At 43.4% G+C, this 20,789-nt stretch overlaps 1 protein-coding gene across 2 annotated transcripts in view; it reads left to right on the top strand.

Moving 5' to 3' along the window:
- The window catches only part of FAM214A (family with sequence similarity 214 member A), a 56,905-nt gene extending 36,757 nt beyond the window's left edge, over positions 1-20,148 (top strand). For both annotated transcript variants that reach the window (XM_015418924.1, XM_015418916.1), the window contains exons 3-12: positions 235-437; positions 1,080-1,205; positions 1,375-3,202; positions 4,396-4,506; positions 6,636-6,715; positions 7,705-7,813; positions 8,090-8,248; positions 11,419-11,487; positions 17,194-17,393; positions 19,709-20,148. In XM_015418924.1, the coding sequence (XP_015274410.1) occupies positions 235-437; positions 1,080-1,205; positions 1,375-3,202; positions 4,396-4,506; positions 6,636-6,715; positions 7,705-7,813; positions 8,090-8,248; positions 11,419-11,487; positions 17,194-17,393; positions 19,709-19,862 (3,039 nt within the window). In that variant the 3' untranslated portion in view covers positions 19,863-20,148. The remainder of the gene's footprint in view (positions 1-234; positions 438-1,079; positions 1,206-1,374; positions 3,203-4,395; positions 4,507-6,635; positions 6,716-7,704; positions 7,814-8,089; positions 8,249-11,418; positions 11,488-17,193; positions 17,394-19,708) is intronic.
- The last annotated feature ends 641 nt before the right edge of the window (positions 20,149-20,789 follow it).

Raw genomic sequence — 20,789 nt, 5'->3', positions numbered from 1 at the left:
GGTATATTTTCCTTCTGAATGTAACACTTTGTGTATCTGATGAAGCGAACGCTGGCTCATGAAAGCTTAGGCCACAATAAACTCTGTACTCTTTAAGGTACCACACAGCTCTTTTGGGATTTTAATAAACATGTTTATTAACATTGCACCTGTACAAGATTGTGGCCAGGTCTCTTTATGTTGTTGGCAATCAAGATTTAAATCTAACATGTTTTCAAATTCTTTTGTTCCAAGTGTCGTCAAGCTCGACGCACTAGGTCTGAGGTCACGTTGCTGTGGAAAAATAATATTCCTATCATGGTAGAAGTGATGCTACTTCCAGACTGTTGCTATAGCGATGAAGGGCCAGCCACAGAAGGGAACGATTTAAATGATCCTGCAGTCAAGCAAGATGCCTTGTTACTAGAGAGATGGATTTTGGAGCCAGTTCCACGACAGTAAGTTTGTATACATGGGTGGGTCTAAATTTGCTAAGATTCCTGCATAATTTGAGAATTACCATCTGATGTGTATTTGGTGGTTCCATTTTCATCTTTAGATCAGTTTTGTAAGATTCCATTTTACTATTTATGAAATGATAATGCAGTATTTAAATGAAGTATTTTCCTGCAACTTTTACACATTGCCTGTGCAAAGTATTGCTGTCTAGTTAAGTGTATTAATGTTTTACAATTACTTGAAGTGGATAAATGAGTGAATCCACAAACAGGAAAGTTGCTAAACTTTCTGTTCTGGATGGCATTCTTAAAAGTGTGTGCTTAACTTTATCTAAATATAATTAGCTGAAATATTAATGTTTTGTCAGCATGCTAAATATTAGAGAGCAAAATTGATTTTTGCTGGTTAATGCTGTTTGTTTTGATAAACTTGGTATCCCTGCATGTTTTTAAACTGTGTACTGAATCACATTTTCCTGTAGTCTGTTTAAAAATGTCTTAGAACGGGAAATGAAATCTTGCAAAATAATAAAAAGTCTTCCCCCCAATACTTCCACCATCCACCAATGCCAAAACACTCTTCTGCTGTTCTGTGTGATGGGTCTCACTGGTCTCTCTCTCTCTGTTTGGATATATTTTTAGAAGCGGCGACCGATTTATTGAAGAGAAGACCCTCTTATTGGCTGTCCGCTCTTTTGTGTTCTTTTCTCAGTTGAGCGCTTGGCTGAGTGTTTCACACGGCGCAGTCCCACGCAATATTCTCTACAGGTATGTCAGAAGTCCAAACTGTTGTTCGTATGTTCTTAGCAAGCACTGAAGGATACATTTTTGTTCCCAGCTCTCTCTCTCTTCTGAGAGCAGATAGTGGCTGTACTTGTGTGTGAAGAGGTGGTACTGCCTTAAAATACCAAATGTCCCTTTGTGTTTAACGTTTCAGAGTAAGCGCGGCGCACGTAGACCTGCAGTGGACTTTTTCCCAGACGCCAACAGAGCATTTCTTCCCCGTTCCTAATGTTTCTCACAATGTGGCCTTGAAAGTCAGCGTCCAGTCCTTGCCGAGACAATCTAACTATCCAGTCCTGACGTGCAGCATTCACACCAACCTCGGTTTTTATGAAAAGAGGGTAGAAGAGCGTGGTGGACATCAGCACTGTGATTCCATCAGGGCAGAGCAATGCAATACGCCCGCCTCGCAGCACTTGTGCGGCAAACTGCTGTGGCCCGAAGGCGTGCTCAGTGCCAAAAAAGGCCCTGAGCTCGGCACAGCTGTCAGAACCCTGAAATTGTTTCCACCGGCCAGGCTTGGATCAGACTTCAGGGCATCGGAGTCTAACCTCCAGTGCTATACAGCTACCGTTGAGAATAAGAAACTATTGCAGGAAACCTCAGAAAGAGTACTAAAGCCTTTGGCCGACTCCTCCAATGGCTACTCTTTCTGCCATTCGTTAGGAGAGTCTATTCCATTGATAGGCTCTTTACTCCAAGAGCGGCACGAGGTTATAGCAAGGATCGCCCAGCATTTGATTCACTGTGATCCAGCAACGTCACCTATTATGGGGCGGCCGTTCAACGGGAACGAAACGGGTTTGGCTAACTCAAAAGCCACACGCACTGTGCACGAAGATGAAAGTTTGCTGAGAAAAGGCAAGGAGCTGTCCTCTGGTTCTATGGCTAACTTACAACTGGCTTCATCCGAAAACAGCAATATAGGAAAAACCCGAATAATACCAGAAATTCCGCTCTCCAACTCCCAGAGTCCAGTGACCCAGCGCTCCCGTCAAACCATAGAGGAAGCTAACCCACTGATAAGTTCTTTACTTCAGGAGCGGCAGGAGGTTATAGCTAGGATTGCCCAACACCTGATTCACTGTGATCCACCAACTTCGCATGTTACTCATCCTGTGTTCAACGTGCATGAAATTAGTTCAGTTAATCCAAAGGGTTTTCATAGTTCCTGTGAAGAGGACTGCCTGCCGAAGAAAGGCAGGGAAACTTTGTCAGATCCCTTCTCTACTTCAAGGTTGAGTTCTTTGGAAGACAACCTAAAAGCAAAAGGCAAAACACCAGCAACCCCTCTGAGTTCCTTTAGATACGATGTCGAATCGAAGGTATCTCCAAAACCCCAAGCAAGAAGAAAATTGCTTCTTGCAGAGCCCAGTGATGTAGTCCAAAATACATTTCAGCCGTCTCCTTCTGGTAGAAATACAAATCCAATTACTTTTACGATCCAGTCATGTAAGAAAGAAGATAATAGAGCAGAACTGGCAGATAAATTAGAAGCGGTACTTTCCGGTTCTCCCCGTAAGCCCCGAGCAGTATACAAAGGTATTGCCAAGCAGTGTTCCCCTTCCAGTTGTAGCGATGAACTGATTTGCACAGATAAACTTAAGGACAGAACAATCGCTAGCGAAAACGGCAACACAGACTGTTTAAACAATCCATCGTCAGACTGGTCTAGAATACTTGAAAATATTAAAGTGACTGTAATGCAGGCACCTGACAGTTTGCACAAAAGCGAGCCGAAGCGCTTAAGCCAAGACTCTAAACAACCAAATATTTGCGAGCAGAACTCCCAGCTCACTAGTATTGAAAACTATTTGCATAAAGACCACGAAAGTTTCCAGTGCAAAAACAAGCAAGAAAAAGTGAAAAACGCACACGACGAGAACAAAGACCCGACAGACTATGCAATCCAAAAACGTTTGCAGAAGAAACCCGTAGAAGACGGCTCAGCTCCTGGTGAACAAAAGAGAAACGATGTGCTGGTGAGTGGTGTTTTAACTTAGACTTATTCAGTGTCTGCCCCCATCTTTCCCAAAACAGCTGCTTCAGCATACTGATGAGTCTAGCAGGGGAACTTGGGTGGGTGGGTGGGAGGGGGAGGGATTCTGAGCTAAAGCTCAATCCAGACACACAGGGGCTTGGTGTTTGACAGCCGTCGTCCCTGCTCCAGCCCCCAACTGCTTTCATTTACGTTAGTCTCAATGGTTTGTGAGTCAGCTGAAATAGTTCCATCAAAATCACATTAATACTATATGTTAGGGTTACCGTATTTTGAAAAGCAAAAGAGACTACTTCTCGACTACTTCAAACAAGTGGTTGCTGTGACAAATCTAATTTTTAATACTTCTACTATTTAAGATGTGATCATTGCTACCAACTAGGATTATTCCTAACCTTCCAACCCAAAAAGAGGACATGTCCTCTAAAAGGAAGACGTCTGGTAACCCTACTATGTGCGGAGATTCATACTTGTAAGGTTCTTTTCCTTGTGCTGTTTGCTAATACAGAGTGCTCTGTATGGCTTTATCTAAAGGACTGGTCAAAACATCATGAGGCTATAAAACATAAAGGATAGTTCTCGAAGGAAAACTTTTCAACTCCAATGTGTCTCTTAACTTTGATCTGGCAACCCTGGGACCTATATGCTATAGTTTGGTTTCTTTTAAAATAAATAAATGATGCCCGTTGGTGCGAATGAAAACTGAGTCAGCATGCACGAGCTACTGGGATCTTTGAAAACTATAATTTGACAATTCATCTGTTTTGAAATAGGCTATAATCTTAAAATGAGCCACCAAAGGCACTTCTGCAAGGGAGGCTTCCCATTTCTTTCAGTTCAGTGTTTTGGCGCTAAATTGAAAGCCCAAAGAGGTTCTCCCTCCCACTTCCAAAGCAAGGATTATAATACGTTGTTGGAAAATCCCTCTCATATGTACTCAAGTACCTTAGATTCTGCATGCACTGGATCTGCAGTTGTCTCAACAAGTAGCCTAAACAGATGGAGAGCCTGGGTATAAATCCAACCTATTACATGAACTGTAGAAATGGCATATACTAGAAGATATGATAACACAAATCACTTCTGCAGATGGCTAGAATGCTTAGCAGCACTGTATTTTATTTGTATTGATTTCCGATATACGTAGCCTATTTTTCTCCCCTTTTTTGTGGACAGAGAGCAATACCACTTAAACATGTTTGGCGGAGAAACAATTTTCACCATTTGGATGGGACTTCCACCAAGGCTTTCCATCCTCGAACTGGATTGCCTCTACTTTCAAGCCCTGTAAGCGTCTCTATTATATTGCTCTTACCCCTATCACCTTTTCTAGAGGGCAGGAGAGAGTTAGGCACTGTACTGCACACTCTTCAGATCTCTGCCCATCATACTGATGGGTTTCTGGGCTGTGCAGAACACGATCTCGGAAACTTCCAGAGCTACAAAAAAGGTGCAGAACTCAGAGTGTTCCTTCTAAGTTGAGTTAGTGTGAGCTAGCTCACAGTTTTTTAGCCTCCGGCTCACACATTTTTGTCTTAGCTCAGGAAGGATAGTTCCAGAGCAAAGTAATTTATGCAGCCGCCGGATTACTGGCTCACAGTTTTAATGCCAGTAGCTCACAAAAGCAGAACTTTTGCTCACAAGACTCCACAGCGAAGTGGGAGCATTGGTTGCACCTCTCCAGCTCAGCTCATTTTTGCCTGCTGCCCAGTAGGCACCTCCAGGAACTCTTGTCTTCCAAAGATTTCTTTGTAGAGCTATTTTCTTCAATGTCGTGGGTTCAGCATTACGGGGAAGATTCCCCAGAAAGCCCCCCTGGGCTTCCACCCCCTTCTCCCCCCTTCATCCATGGCGAAGACTACATCCTTTAAGAAGTGCCACAGTCGTGAGGGGGAAGTTACCATTGACATAAATGGCCCTGACTGCTGTCCTCTGTTCCTCAGTGAGGCCTGTAAACACTTCCTTAAAATTCACTTGGCAGCAGTGTGGCAGTCTCTCTCTTATAACGTGGGGACTGTCTGGGGTGGGCAGAAGGATGAAAATCCAAAATGTCCTCTCCCTCATGAGGGTCAGCATCCCCAGCCATTTCTTGGCAAACCCTGGCCTGATCTTTCGACCCTTGTGTGCAGCGGTGAGTTGTGTACCGGGCTCCCTTCACAAAACAAGCTGTTGGCGCCCTCAGCTCAGGTTGCCACGATTGCATGTCGGGTGGCAGAAGGAAACGGGAAGGGAGGGCATGCTTTGGTTTCTTATTCTCCCCCCCCCCTTAATCTTCTCCACCTGGAAGTGACTTGGTGCTGTTAGAGGTGACAGCGCCATGATAGTTCAATAGGAGCATTGTGCGCCTATCCTGCCTCCCTGCGCTAAATGCAGAGGATTTTCCCCACCCACCTTTTTTTTTGCGTTAGTAGGGCTGCATCTGTGAAAGATGAACAGCATGCAGATTATGCTCACTGCATTACTTAACTGCAAGCTGAGTAGTCAGAGCTGCCTGCTTAAACTGGGGGACACATGTTTGGGTTAACAGCTTTTTATTTCTTGCCTTTGTTTCTAGCCCACCTTTCTCGTGGAGGTTCAGGGCAGATCACGCAGCTTTTAAGACCATGCAGTCAAAATAGCATGAGGTATCCAACAAACAATGCCAGTGGGGCTAAGATCGCCAAAAAAATATGAAAAAAGGGCAATAAAATAGAAGCCAGAGACGTGTGGCATCATGTCTCATACTTCACTTGTGTTGCCTTTTTTCTAATTGTTGTGATCCTACTCCCACTGCATTGTTTGCAGTGCAAGAACAGAATTACAAAAGTAGAAAACAGTGCAGCAAAAGCAAGGCAATACATCCAACAAGCAGAGAAATAGGTTACAATCCTGTTATTCCGTATATCTACATGGAGGTTGCCCTCCAGGGACGTATCTGTGCTCTGATGTACATGCAAGGCAAAGCAGACAGTCTTGTGTGGTAGGCTGACAGGTTTGTACCTGGCTTGCATTGAGGGAGACCAGCCTTGCACAGAATGCTGATGAAACTTAATAGATCCCTGTTAGAGTCACAGCACACATAGAAATGATTTTCTGTTGTGCCAGACTACTTGGTTAAAATATCAAACCAATGAATCTATTGCTCCATCTTCCTTTGGAAGCTTATCAGTAATTATGCTGAGATCATTTAAAAACCCTAATGGCACAACACAGTTGAGAAGGAAGCTCCAGGTGGATCTTCATCGTGCTGTATAGAACCGTGGTGCCAGATGGCCCCATTTTCTCAAACGGGATGGACATTCATCCCGGCGTGTCGGTGGACAGGTTGCCCCACCGTCTAACTCGCTTCCATTAAAAAAGTAACATTGCACACTTTATTATTTGAATTTTTTATATCAGGATGTGCAGACTAAGTGCATGTGTGTTCTTATTTTAAGGTTCCTGAAAGGAAAACACGTTCTGGCTGTTTCGATCTCGATGCGTCTCTGTTACAGTTGAAATGTCTGTCCTCCAAAAGGTACTTTTTAAAAAGCTTTTTTAAAAAATGAAGATACAAACATTAGAAAATGTAAATAGTTAGAAAATGTAAATAATAATACTGAATAAACAAGGATTGTTTTGGAGAAAGTGCAAATGCTCAGTGCATCAGACTCAGGTAGTTCATGTGTCTTATAACTTCTTTGCTTGCAAAGTTCTATAGTATGTAATTTAGTAAAATGTTTCCTATAAAATAGTGTGCTTCTAATGCTGTGATGTCTTATACTAAAAAGCAAAGACATTGTAAAGCCCTTGTCTGAATGCAGTCCTGTTAATGGCAACAGTATTAATTAATTGCTCCATTGTCTACCTTGCTTCCATTTTAAAAAGTAATATTAATTAATTAGAACATTTACATTCAACAAGATGACTGGGGTCTTTAAGGCCTGGCTCACTGAGACAAAGCAGACAGTCTTGTGTGGTAGGGTGACAGATTGGTACCTGGCTTGCACTGAGGAAGGGGGACCAGCCTTGCGTAGGATGCTGATGAAACTTAACCATCAGTGTGTCAAAATGGTTGCACAGAAAGATGCCTGGGCACATACTAGGCTACACAGATGTGGGGGAAGTGTATGCTTCCAAACAGCAAATTAATGAAAGCAGAAACAATGAGAATTGTGTCTGTTCAGGTGTTTCTGAGAGTATCTTAATCGGGGCAGTAGCCCAGAAGTTCTGTAAATTCCTTTAACTTTAACGTACTCTTATAAAGGAGGGTGATCCTGAATCTATGACAACCCCCCTCCCGCACACACAAAAGCATGTATTACTGGACAGAACTGTAACTTGTCTGTGAATGTAAGACCACCACCCCTGTTGATGGAATACCTGGGGGGGAAATCCTAGTCTTGCATTTGAGTAAATGCTGTAGTTCAAAAGTTGCAGCTGGAATACAAATTTACTTGCATGCATATTAATAATGGTTGGGGGAAAAAGTAGTAACTTTTGATTTCTTACAACATTTTTAAATAGTCCACAACATTGTATAAGCAAAGAGAATGACCCAGATGGCCATGAGAAACCATTTCTGAGTTCCAGTGCACCACCTGTAACAAGTCTTAGTCTCCTTGGAAACTTTGAGGTATTGTACATTAATTCTAAAAATCCTCTCTTGTTTTTGTAACTGGTGTACTGATAAGGCTGCTTTGGCTCTGTGGCACAAGCCTGCGATCCTGAGCGTGTTTCCTCTAGAAGCAAGTCCCACTGAATTATTTGGTACTTGTTTACTCCAGAAAACATGCTTAGAATGGCAGCTGTAGTTAGCCGGGTTAGGGATGATGTTAATAGTCTTTCCCCACCTTGCCTGTAGATGGCTTTTTCAACAAAATGTTTTTGTTTCTCTCCCTGTTTTTTTCAGGAGTGCGTGCTGAACTATCGTTTAGATCCCCTGGGTGTTGTAGATGGTTTCACAGCTGAAGTGGGAGCAAGTGGCGTCTTCTGTCCGACACACATGACTCTTCCAGTTGACGTTTCGTTCTACAGTGTTTCTGATGACAACGCCCCCTCCCCCTATATGGTAAAAAGTGGAGCTTTGTAATTACCCTCAGAGATCAGCAGAGCATATTCCTGTGTATCACACTGAATCCTGGTACCTTTCTTGTTGTGAGGATAAAGTAGAGGAGAGGAGAATGGTGTAAGTTGCTCTGGGTTTTCAGTGGGGAGAAAAATGAGGTATATGAAGTAAAGAAGGTATGTGAAGGAAAGAAATAAACTTTTGAACTCAAAGAAGTAGTTTTCGTATCAATAAGTTCCGCAGGGCCTGCAAGACGGAGCTCTTCCGCCAGGCTTTCAATTAGGAGCCGCCGCCAACAACTACCTCATGGGAACATGGGGTATTGGGATGGCCCATTACAAGATCGAGACACAGTGCTTTGACTGATTGTACCGCCGAATCAGGCTCGGAGCTTCATCTACAGGCCACCATCATGCTCTGACTGAATGCTTTAATAACACCGTTGAGCACTTTATTCTGATAATGGTTGTTTTTATGTGTTTTATGTGTTCTACTGTTTTATATTGGCGCATGGTGCCCTTTTTTGTGAGCCGCCCTGAGCCCATTCGCGGGGAGGGCGGGGTAGAAATATAATAATAAATAAAAATAAAATAATTGCACAACACCACATTGTATGTCAGTCTCCTGCAGACATCATTGTGCATATCTGTCTGTCTGTCTGTCCCTATCTATCATCTCACTCTCTGTCTCTCTGTCTCTCATCTCTCAATCTCTCATCTCTCATCCTCTCTATCTCTCATCTCTCTCTCTCATCTCTCTCTCTCTCTCTCTCTCTCTCTCTCTCTCTCTCTCTCTCTCTCTCTCTCTCTCTCTCTCTCTATCTATCTATCTATCTATCTATCTATCTATCATCTATCTATATAGAGATATAGATATATTGGTGTAGAAAGTCCAGGCCCATAGCCAGGATTTGTGGCTTGTGGGGTAATTTTTTTTCTGTTGGGGCTAAAGTTCTCAGTGCAGAAAGAAAAGCCATTTAGCCAATCGAAAGCTGTGACCGGGATAGATCTCTAAACTGCAAGCTGTCAACCACTTTCGATGACAGTTCTCAGCTGCTGCAAGTTAATCACTTCTACCAGCCTAAGCAACAATTCTGAGAACAAGCCGGCAGGTGAGGGTGATGACTTCTATAGTCAAGAAAGCCAACACTCAGGCAGAAAAACTCTCTTCAAGGAGACCAGTTTCTTGACACAGAGTTAGAAGAGATCCTAGGGGCCATGTACTCCAACCCCCCTTGCTCAGTGCAGGGATTGAAAAAAGCATTCGCAGGAGAAATTCTTGTGGGTCTTTGCCTTTAAGAAAGGGGGCGGGCCCCCCAAAGGCCCTGCTTGACCCCTTTTTTCTTGTACTGTTGTGCACAGCCTACTTTTTGGATCTTGAGGAGAAAAAAGGGGCCCTTTTGCAGATGCTGAATAACACTCTCAATCCACTTTGCAGCTGGATTTTACTGTACTAAAGGGGAAAATACACTTGCAAATGAATGCTAGAGTGCCTTGAAAGTTGATTGAAGGTGCATGTGTGAAAGTGTCAAAGGTGTCTGAATTTCCATGGCAGATTCTGTAGGCAGTGCTGTCGATTTAGAAAGTATGCTTATGTTTCAATGGCCAGGTTTCCCTGCAATACACAGGGAGGTACCAGCCTGACCCTTCCCAGTTACCAGCTCAGGGTATGTTGTGTGGTATCTCAGCTGTTTTGTGGTCCTGCACGTTCACAGGTGGTGATGCTGCTGCACGTGTACTTTGTCATCTGCGCGGAGCTCCTGTTTGTTCTTGAGCTCAGAATACAAATTAAGAGTCACCTTGTGACTCCTTGAAATAGATGGGGAGTACATTGGTGGGCACAGCTGTTCCAGGGGCCATTTCACACATTCCCTTTATTTAGTAGATCTTCTTTCCACCTCTCCTCTAAGAACCTCAAAGTGATGTACTTCATTTTCTCCTCCATTTTATCCTTGCAAGCAATACCACGAGGGGGGTGAGATTGGGGTTTGCTTTTTTATTTTAACTGAAAACATTTCTAACTATTATTGTATGCTGCCTTAGAAGGAAAGGCGGGGTAAAAATGTTTTAATAAATGAATGAATTGATAAATATGTTGGGATGAGAGTGCATGACTGACCCAAAGTCACCCAGTAAACGTTCGTGGCAGGGTGGGGATTTGAAACTGGGTCTCCTGGTTTAATGGCCAGCCACCACACAACTTTGGCTGTCCTTCTGTGTGTGTATTGTGGGTGGGTGGGGATCACATGTGAAGCAGCCCTTACACAAACAGCCTCCTAAATACTATTTATTTATTTATTTATTAAATTTGGCTTATATTCTGCCCTCCCTGTGAGCGGACTCAGGGCGGATGACAACAGGAGTTAAAACATTTCACAATAAGTATTAAAACATTTCATAATAGATTTTCCACAATAGTTAAAACAGATTAAAACAAAGCTATAAACAAGACAGATGGCATGGCAGTTTGGTATGGGTAGTCACCAATGTTCCCTCTAAGCTGTAGAGTCTTGTGAGCAAAAATCCTATTTGGTGAGCTACCGGCATTAAAGTTGTGAGCCAACGATTTGGCTATTGCACGAATTGGTTTGCTCTGGAGCCAATAGATGGAATAATTGGATGCCCACCGCCTCACCCGAAGGCCTGGCAGAGCAGCTCCATTTTACAGGCTCTGTGGAAGTGTAATAGGTCCCGCCAGGCCCTGATCTCCAACGGAAGCAAGGCCCACCAGGGCAGAAAAAGGCCTTGGCCCAGGCTGAGGCCAGGCAGATGTCCTTTGGGCCGGAGACAACCAGCATACACTGTCCAAGGCAGTCAAGTACCTAAGCAGCTATGCACAGCAAAGGCTGCTGGATAATCCGAAACAGATAATGTGCATGAAGGTTTCGACCTGTTAGATGAGGGTTATTGCCAAAAGTGCTAGCTGTGTATTCTGTAGAGTCAAGTGATCAAAGCAGAAGATGGATTCCCAGCTTCTGTGCTTTCTGAAACATCAGTGGGCTTTCATTACCACCGTGCAAGGCATAGACTGAAACCAGGAGATTGTTAGCTGGTTCCCAAGCAATGCATTGCATGTCATTCTGCATGAAAGAGATTGTTTACTTTGCTTATAATTTGGAGATGTTCAGCATAGTCAGAGTGTTAACTGTCCTGTTTCCCCCCCCCCCCTTTCAGGGTGTAATTGCTCTAGAGTCCCTTGGTAAAAGGGGTTATCGGGTACCTCCTTCAGGAACAATACAAGTGGTAAGTACCTGTTGTATACAGTTACTTTAATAACCCTCTCTCCAATTTGTGTGCCTAGGAATTTGCTTCTAAACCAAACTAGGTAAGCTTCCTAGCTGTTCTGGAAGTGCCCTTAGAACAGGTGTGACGTGCTCAGGGTGCCTAGCACCAGGTAGTAACCAGGCCTGCAAGCGTTTTTGTACCAGCTGGAGTCTTCTTCTTTTTTTAATAATAACTTTTTGTTTTTAAATTTAATAAACATACCAGTGGAGCAATGCCACAATAACAAAGGAAGCGGTTAGGAAAGTTACAAACAATGGAGAGTCATTTCACAATTAAAAGTTCAATAATGACAAAATAAAGAGTAAATGGAACCATAAAACCTTATCATTACTACCAACTGGAATCTTTTTTGATTCCATATTGGGCAGTGGACTAGTTGACAGTGGGACTTAAAAAGGGTCATTTTTTGTTTTAACACAGTTTTCATTTAGTGTTCCTAGAAGGAAAATGGGGAAATGATGTAGGGAATTATGGAATGAGTACATAATTGTTTGGCAAATTACACTATCCATGTCACGTTCTGAAGAGATTGCGTGAAGACGCTTCACAGGAATTTAACTCGGGCAAAGGGCTACTCAAGGCTTTCGGTGATTACTTGGATAGAATTTAGGATGCTTCTGTCTTAGTTGCTGCTGACAGGGACTACAGGTAATATAGGCTGCAAAATCAAAAACCTGAAATAGTTGAGAATGTCCATGATTTGGAAGTCCCATTAATTTCTTTTTTAAAGTGAAAATATAGTTAAAATGTAGTGAGGAAAAATTATATTGCTTGAAAATAAAAGCAATGGCATTCATCAGACGGACAAATAAGCAATGAGGAGAACACAAAAGATTACTATAGGATTAGGGATAACTAAACTAACACCAGTGAAAAAGGACTGCTTTGCAGTGGGTGACAATCAGTATCTGAAGGTAGTTGGGTAACAGTGTGCCACTGCTGTAAAAAAGGTGCTGCTGTGGGTTGTGTTAACAAGCTCTTTGTGCAAAAGACAAAACTGTAATTGGAGCTTGGCTACAGAGCCACGGCCAGTCATGGTTACCACAGTTTTAAGGAAGAAGTGAACAAAATTGGAGAGGAATACAAGAGAACAGTTAAAGCATGTTAGAATTTTGAAACAGCAGAAAGAATGAAGCATATTTAGCTGCCATAAAGAAACTGCCTTTCCAAACAGCTATCCATGGATACAAAATGTTGCATTAGCAAGTGAACCATTCTCAGAAGTAGGGACGAATGAAATGTAGGTAGATCGTGAGTAAAAACAGGTTGCTTACCTGTAACTGATGATCTTCGAGTGGTCATCTGTGCATTCACACCCATGGGATCTAGTGCGCACACGCTGGATTGATTGGGATTGTATCTTAACGGATTCTCGCGCCTAGACCTCGGGCATGCGCAGGAACCCCACCATGCATGCCCAGAGGGGTGGGCGCGGACATCCCGCTAGTTCCTTCGAACCAGTATCACTTAAAGACTAACAAAATTTGTGGCAGGGTAGGAGCTTTCATGGTCACTGAAGTGAGCAGTGACTCATGAAAGCTCCTACCCTGCCACCAATTCTGTTAGTTTTTAAGGTGCTCTCGGACTCTTGCTCTTTTCAGAACTGAAGAAGTGAGCAGTTACTCAGGAAAGCTCCTACCCTGCCAGAAATCTTGTTAGTCCTTAAGGCGCTCCTGGACTCTTGCTCTTTTCAGATCTGAAGAAGTGAGCAGTGGCTCATGAAAGCTCATAGCCTGCCACAAATGTTGTTAGCCTTTAAGGTGCTCCTGGACTCTTGCTCTTTTCTACTTGTAAGGCTGGAATGCATCTGAATGTGCTGATACTGCCGTTGGAGCGGGAGGCACTTTAGGGGCATCACCCAGTGCAGACACCGCTACCTTCCCCTTCTTTGCCGCCTTTAGGGACTTAGAGGGGTCCTTTTTTGTGGACTTGTGCTCCTTACTTGACTTGGGCTTCTTCACCGGAGTGGAAGCAGAGGATAGTGCCTTCGAAGCCGGTGGCTTCGACGTCAGTTGACTGATGTCGGAGGAGGACCTCTATGTCGGAGCCGGAGCCGTCGATGGTCTCTCGGACTCCATCACTGAGGGAGGATGTAACGCCGACTCAAGTAGCGCCAATTTAAGGCGCGCAGCTCAATATTTTCTTGTCTGGTTCGAAAACCTAGCACAGTGCCGACAAGACTCAGGTCGGTGAGATTCCCCCAAACAAAAAATACCGAGGGTGTGGCGGTCAGGTGGAGCAAGTTTACTGCCGCAACCCTTGCAACGATTGAAAAAGCCCCACTTCTTCTCCATTAAAAAAAAAAACGGAGAAGAAAGAAGGGGTTTTGGGGGGGGGGGGGGCCAAGGGCAAACTGGAGGCAAGCCGAAGGCCAGACTGAGGTAAACCGGCAACTTCCCCCTCAACGAAAAACAACTTTTTTTTTGAGTTTTTGAAGAACAAATGAAGAAAGGTTAAGAAAAAAGAAGAAAGCTGAGGAAAAATCCGAAGAGCCGTGAGGCAAATAGCCAAAAAAGAGAACCGATCAGACAAACGAAGAAAAGGTCTTTCCAACACGACGGTAAGAAAGGAACTGGCCTGATGTCCGCGCCCACCCCTCTGGGCATGCGCGGTGGGGTTCCTGCGCATGCCTGAGGTCTGGGTGCGATAATCCGTTAAGAGCTTGCTACAATGCCGATCGATCCAGCGCGTGCGCACTGGATCCCATGGGTGTGAAGCACAGACACCACGTCGAAGATCTGTATTTGTCATTGGGGCACTTCAGATATATAAAACACAAATCCCATGGCACCTGGAGGACTAACATTTATTTTGATACGAGCTTTCGTGAATCACCGCCTCAGTTCTTCAGATAGATAAAACTCACTTGACCTGAGGCAATGGTAGAACTAAATGAATATTTGTGTGCTATAGGAGATGACATCTTTCTCTGGAGGTGTATTATCTACAGGCATCTCTGGAGCTGTGTGCTTTATGGTCTATGTGTGCACTATGTTGATTTTGGATGAAATGATGAGTGCTGGGAAGCTGCCTTAGGTGAATTTCAGATGCATTCCAGCCTTACAAGTAGAAAAGAGCGAGAGTCCAGGAGCACCTTAAAGGCCAACAACATTTGTGGCAGGGGAGGAGCTTTCATGAGCCACTGCTCACTGCTTCAGATCTGAAAAGAGCAAGAGTCCAGGAGCACCTTAAGGACTAACAAGATTTCTGGCAGGGTCGGAGCTTTCATGAGCCACTGCTCGCTTCTTCAGTTCTGAAAAGAGCAAGAGTCCGGGAGCACCTTAAAGACTAACAGAATTGGTGGCAGGGTAGGAGCTTTCATGAGCCACTGCTCACTTCTTCAGTGACCATGAAAGCCCCTACCCTGCCACAAATTTTGTTAGTCTTTAAGTGATACTGGACTCTTGCTCTTTTCTACTGCTACAGACTAACACGGCTACCAGCCTTACAATTGTGTAGTTACACAGACAATGGTATAGGTTTGTGTGTGTGTGTTTCAGGGTAAATTAGTCTTTTAATAGTTAACACTTTCTCAATCTGACCTGAATTTTCCTGGAGCAGTATTCAAAACATGTGACCTGAGAATACTGCAGAGTTGTTGGTATTGGGTAAAAAGTGAGGTAATTTTAGTGAGATGCATCAGCACATGGGGGGATCCTGAAGATGAAGTTCAGGCCGTGGAAAATTGTAGCCTACTTTCTTCTTTACCGAATGCAGCTGCTGGGGATGCAGTTTGAAGGGGGAGGTGAACTCTTTTAACTTGTGCTCCCCTCCCCGACCAAAAGCATCTGTGAGGGGCCGTTTTCAGCAGAAAACAGAGAGAAGAAAGGGATTCCATAGCCCCTTCTCCCTTTGTGCCGGTTGCCTTTGTCGAACCACAGCCTCAGCGACTGGTGGAACCTGCTCCCATGTGAGACCAGAGCCCCGCGGGACCTATGACGGTTCTGCACGGCCTGTAAGACGGAGCTCTTCTGCCAGGCCTTTGGCTGAGGCAGCGGGCGCCTGACCCATCTTGGCCTCCCCTGCCTTTGGTGCCCTTGGCTCCTGACTTGTGTATATCAGGGTACCCGCCACCCTCGGCTTAAAAACTGCTATAAATTGGGCTACCTATTACCGTCTGTTTAAAAATGTTGTGAGCTGCCCTGAGCCCGCTTGTGGGGTACAGTGGGATATAAGTTTAATAAATAAATATAATATAAAACCACTTAAGTACAGAGCTGCATGGAACATGCAAGTCTGCGCTGAGCATCTGCATTTGCAGATGTGCTGGTTTTAAGAGCGTGCCTGTTGTTTGTGTGTTGAACATGTACTCACAGAAAATGCAGTGCCTGAATAATCCTCAAAAATCTATTAAGGTGTTGATGGAAGAAATTAAAGCTTATGGTCAAGTATGGCTGAGGCAGCAGGCGGCTGACCCATCTTGGCCTCCCCTGCCTTTGGTGCCCTTGGCTCCTGACTTGTGTATATCAGGGTACCTGCCACCCTCGGCTTAAAAACTGCTATAAATTGGGCTACCTATTACCGTCTGTTTAAAATGTTGTGAGCTGCCCTGAGCCCGCTTGTGGGGTACAGTGGGATATAAGTTTAATAAATAAATATAATATAAAACCACTTAAGTACAGAGCTGCATGGAACATGCAAGTCTGCTCTGAGCATCTGCATTTGCAGATGTGCTGGTTTTAAGAGTGTGCCTATTGTTTGTGTGTTGAACATGTACTCACAAAAAATGCAGTGCCTGAATAGTGGCTAAAAATTGGAAAACGGACAAAATGCCCTCGAAAGAGGACCTAATAGTTAAATTTCTGGAGTTAGCCCAAATGGATAATTTGAGTTTAATACTGCAGGATAAAGATAAAAAAATACAGAATAAAAGATGGTTAAGGGTTTACAACTGGGTAAAACATGTAAAAATAGAATAAGAAAAGGAAAAGTGGAATGAACTATAGAGTACATAAGGCATGTAACATGATGCAATGACTCTAAAAATTTGTGTAATCTGAGATAATGAAATGTTTGTAACTAAACTGAAACTATGAAAAATAAACATGGGGAAAAAAAGAAATAATAATAATGAAAGCTTGTGGAGCAATAAACATGGTGAGCCCTTGGGGAAAAAAAAAAGCAGTGCCTGAAAAGCCACCTTTTGCTATGCTGCTGGATGCCCAGGGGCTTGATAGGGAGCTAAAAGGCAAACAAGTTAGCAGAAGGAATTCAGCTTTTGAGCTGGCTGCTCAAATTAATAGGCACACAAATTAATAGGCACACAGCTGGCTATATTGGGCGGGGCTGTGGCTCAGTAGTAGAGCATCTGCTCAGCAAGCAGAAGGTCCCAACCTCAGTCCCCAGCATCTTCAGTTAAAGGATCCAGCAGTAGCTGATGTGAAAGACCTGAGATCCTGGAAAGCCATGGCCGGTCTGACTCTCCCGAACCAAGGGGTCTGATTCAGTAGAAGGCAGCTTCATGGGTAGTATGGATTCATGGTAATCTGCTCTATTCCTTCTGTTGATATGTAGATTAGTCAGGATGATGAACAAAACAGGTATGTAGTTTGTTCCCATAGTGTTTTCCAGACCGCACTTATTCAACATGTTTGACCTGTGCATTCAGCAGTCTGTGTGGAGTACTTTTCTCGTTCTGAAGTTGTCATTTTGTCCTTTCCCCAGACCTTATTTAATCCTAACAAGACTGTGGTGAAGATGTTTGTGGTGATCTATGACTTGCGAGAGATGCCGGCCAATCACCAGACATTCCTACGGCAAAGAACCTTTTCTGTCCCCGTGAGACGAGAAACAAAGAGAAGCCTCAACAAAGAAAACACTCGGCGTTCTGAAGACAGGCTTCTTCGCTACCTCATTCATCTGAGGTGAGACTGCTGAGAAAGGGCAGAGAGAGCTCTTTCCCGTAGTGGGTTTTTTTTTTCTTTCAAGCAAGAAATGCTGTTTAAAAAAAGTCAGAGTACCAGTAAAACCAACAGCTTGCTTTTCAACAAATCCTTTTGCAAGAAGACAGTGAAATTTAGACTAGTCAACAGTGCTTTTGCTTGTGTAGGTGAAAGTCAGATCCTGGAACAATAGATCTGAAACAAGTGACTCAAGTTTAGTTGCTGAAACCATACAAGTTCTTCTCTGCAAAACAAATGAAGTCATACAACTGTAAATGGCTTTGTGGCAGCATCTGTTTAGAAGGCCCTAATTAAAGTGGTGTCAGCGCTTCCATTGTGTAAAAGCCCCTTAGCAAGAGATTGTCAGCAAAAAGCGTTTCCCCCTGGGGCTGAAACTTGACATACAGGATCAGGTTTTTAGTTTGTTTTACAGAGGCAGCCTTTTAAAACCTAAGAGCCAGTTCTGCTTGTGCAGTTTTTCACACCTGGTGTGTGTGTGTGTGTCAAAACTCCTGGGTGTCTGGGTAGATTCACCTGACATACGATTCCTGACATACGATTTGCTGATGCAAGACAGAGAGCATCACACCAACCTGCAATCCACAGTTCACTGTCTCAAGATTAACCAGGTTCTTTTAGGATTTTCCAGTAAACTGACATAACCGGTTTGGTTGAAGCCTGTAAAATGTGTCATGGCTCTGGACAAGCAATGTGGTGTGGTGCTCAGTGTTGGCCTAAGATCTGGGAGACCCAGGATCAGAACCCTGCTCCCCCTTGGAAGCTCGCTGGGTGACCTTGGGCTGGTCACCCTCTCTTAGTCAAACCTACCTCACAGGTCAAGAGGTACACTGCCCAAAGTTCACTGGAGAAAGGGGTGAGATAAAATGCACGACAGAATATAGTAGCTGTTGTCTGGATAGTTTAATGCCATTGTGTTATTGACTTCTGGAAACTGTTGAGAGAGAAATGCAATAATCAAATAGACTCACCTTTCCCCATGTTTTAACCATTTATGTCTGTATAGAAATATTGATTTCTAAAAACCCATGCCTTCTCCTGTGATGTCTTTCTGATAACATGCTATGTCTTGTTTCCTGTTGAAGCCAAATGGCCTCAATAGCCATGCCATAAACCCACATTCTTTCACACTTCCATGCCAAACGCCAGACCTCATGGCTACACTTTCTGGCCCCACATGCGACAAGTCACGTACTAAATGAAGTAGCTAGAAGCTGGGTCACCTGACTGCAGGAGGAGTCTCCAAACGTCTAGCCATTCCTGTGTTGCAGCTATGGCAACCAACAATTGGACACACCTATGTCCACTCGTGATTGGCTGCATGGCCACAGCTGATCATGAATGGAATTGGGCTATAATTGTTCAATCCCTATGAGAGAGAGTCTCTTCTCTTGCTTCTTGCTCTTGTTCTGGCTGCTTGTTTATTGCACCTGGAAATGCTGTCCTTTGAAGAGACAAAGGATTGCTTTGTGACTTTTAAAGCACATGGAGTGCAAAGATGGGATTTCCCTTCAAAATCCCTTGGTGCTACTTGGATTATTACAATGGACAATCTTGGACTGTTTGATGCTCCTGAACTTGGTAAATATGTATCTTTTACTGTGTAGTTAAGGCAAATCGCCTTAGATTTATTTTGTAAACTCTGGTAGTCTATGCTAAACTCTGTACTGAGTAAAGATCCTCCTGATGGTTAAATAGTCTCTGATGTTGTACCTGTGTTCCAAGTCTAAATCTTGTAGCCTTCTGCTCACCATTTAAACTACCTTTGTAAGAGTAAAAGTGTGCATCTCTGAGTGAGTTGCTAATGTGTTAAGTTCCAGATACCAACTGAGAGTTTGAACCGCTAATCCCAGGTTGGGGGGAACTAATGTAGAGGTCCTGGTGGCATATTGTTCTGAACCAGAGAGGGTTTAGACCATCTCGTGGTTTGTTGTTTAATGTGCTGTAAAAGTACAGGGTTCCCTCCCATTCCTGGACTGGCTTGGGTTGGAAATACCTGTACAATGTCATGGCCCTGTTTAGTCATTTGCCTGAGCCTTAATTAAAAGTTGCAGTTGCTTTGAAGTTTCATCTGCACTTGCTTTTTCAGATAAGCAGTCTGCCTGATCTGCAAAGAGTTGCCACGAGTGGTAGTTGCGTTAACTGAAAATCTAGTGTTTTTTAAAAAAATTGTTTAGTCTGTGTGGAAATATCTCCTGGGCCTCTGCTGTCTCATGCGGCACGCTTTCATTGTGTGGTTTGTTCTCCTGACTAATACTGCTGCTTTGCTCCCCTGTTAGGTTCCAGAGTTCTAAGTCTGGAAAGATCTACCTCTACAGAGACGTAAGGCTCCTGTTCTCTCGGAAATCCATGGAAGTTGACAGCGGCGCCGCATACGAACTCAAATCTTACACTGAATCTCCAACGAATCCTCAGTTTTCGCCCAGATGCTAGTGAGGACGAACCGTGCAAAAGTATTGTGGGATTACATTTTAAAAGATGGAAAGATTTGGCATGAGATTTAAGGTTTAAGTAGAGAAGCAAGTGAGAAGGTGGTCGAGTGAGCATTGAGGCTGTTCTGGGCTCCTGGACCAGTTTTTGGAAAGGCTTCTGAGATGAGCATTTTTGTGTATTCCAAGTAGACTGGAACATACTTAAGTCCTAATCTTTTTTTATATACTGGTTTTAAACCACTTCATTGGATGTGTTGCAATAGCAGATTCCCAAATTAGTTTTAGTGTTTACACCTTTATTTTATTTGTTTTTGGTTATTTAATATTTAATGTTTCTTTTACTTAAGTGACGTTTGTCTTTACTGTTCTAATGTAGCACAAATCCTATGTAAAATCATACTATGTATTTTTGACATTACTATTGAAATCCGAAATATATACAAAAAAGTCTTTACTTTGCTGTGTGACGTGTTTTTAAAGTGATATTTAAGCTGCTTAAAATAAGGATGGGGTTTTGAACTTCCGTTGCGTCTTATCTCTCATACTATGCAAGCATTTAGGGGAAGGTTGGCTCCTTTTTGGCTTTTCTCATATGTCTCATTTCTTTCCTCCACATGAGACCCTTGACAATGTGTAACGTGACGGCTCATTCCGACCATCCACCCCCAACTCATTACTTAGCACTCCTTTCCCCCTTAAAAAGCCTTCCCTTAAAGCATTTCATTTGTCCTAATTGGGATTGAAATCTTACATAACACTGCTGTCCCATACCTGACTTTCTCAGACTGTGTTTTTTAAAAAAGAGATGTACTGTGAAAACAAAGTAGTATTTAATATCTTAAAATATATGTGAAAATAGCAAAATTTGCATTCTGGTTTTTGTTTGGGGACTTTTTTGTGGACTGAAGAGTTTATGTCCGACACACGC

The sequence above is a fragment of the Gekko japonicus genome, unplaced genomic scaffold (assembly GCF_001447785.1).
Source record: "Gekko japonicus isolate JY-2015 unplaced genomic scaffold, Gekko_japonicus_V1.1 scaffold150, whole genome shotgun sequence".
Classification (NCBI taxonomy): domain Eukaryota; kingdom Metazoa; phylum Chordata; class Lepidosauria; order Squamata; family Gekkonidae; genus Gekko; species Gekko japonicus.
This window is presented reverse-complemented; position numbering and strand designations above follow the sequence as displayed.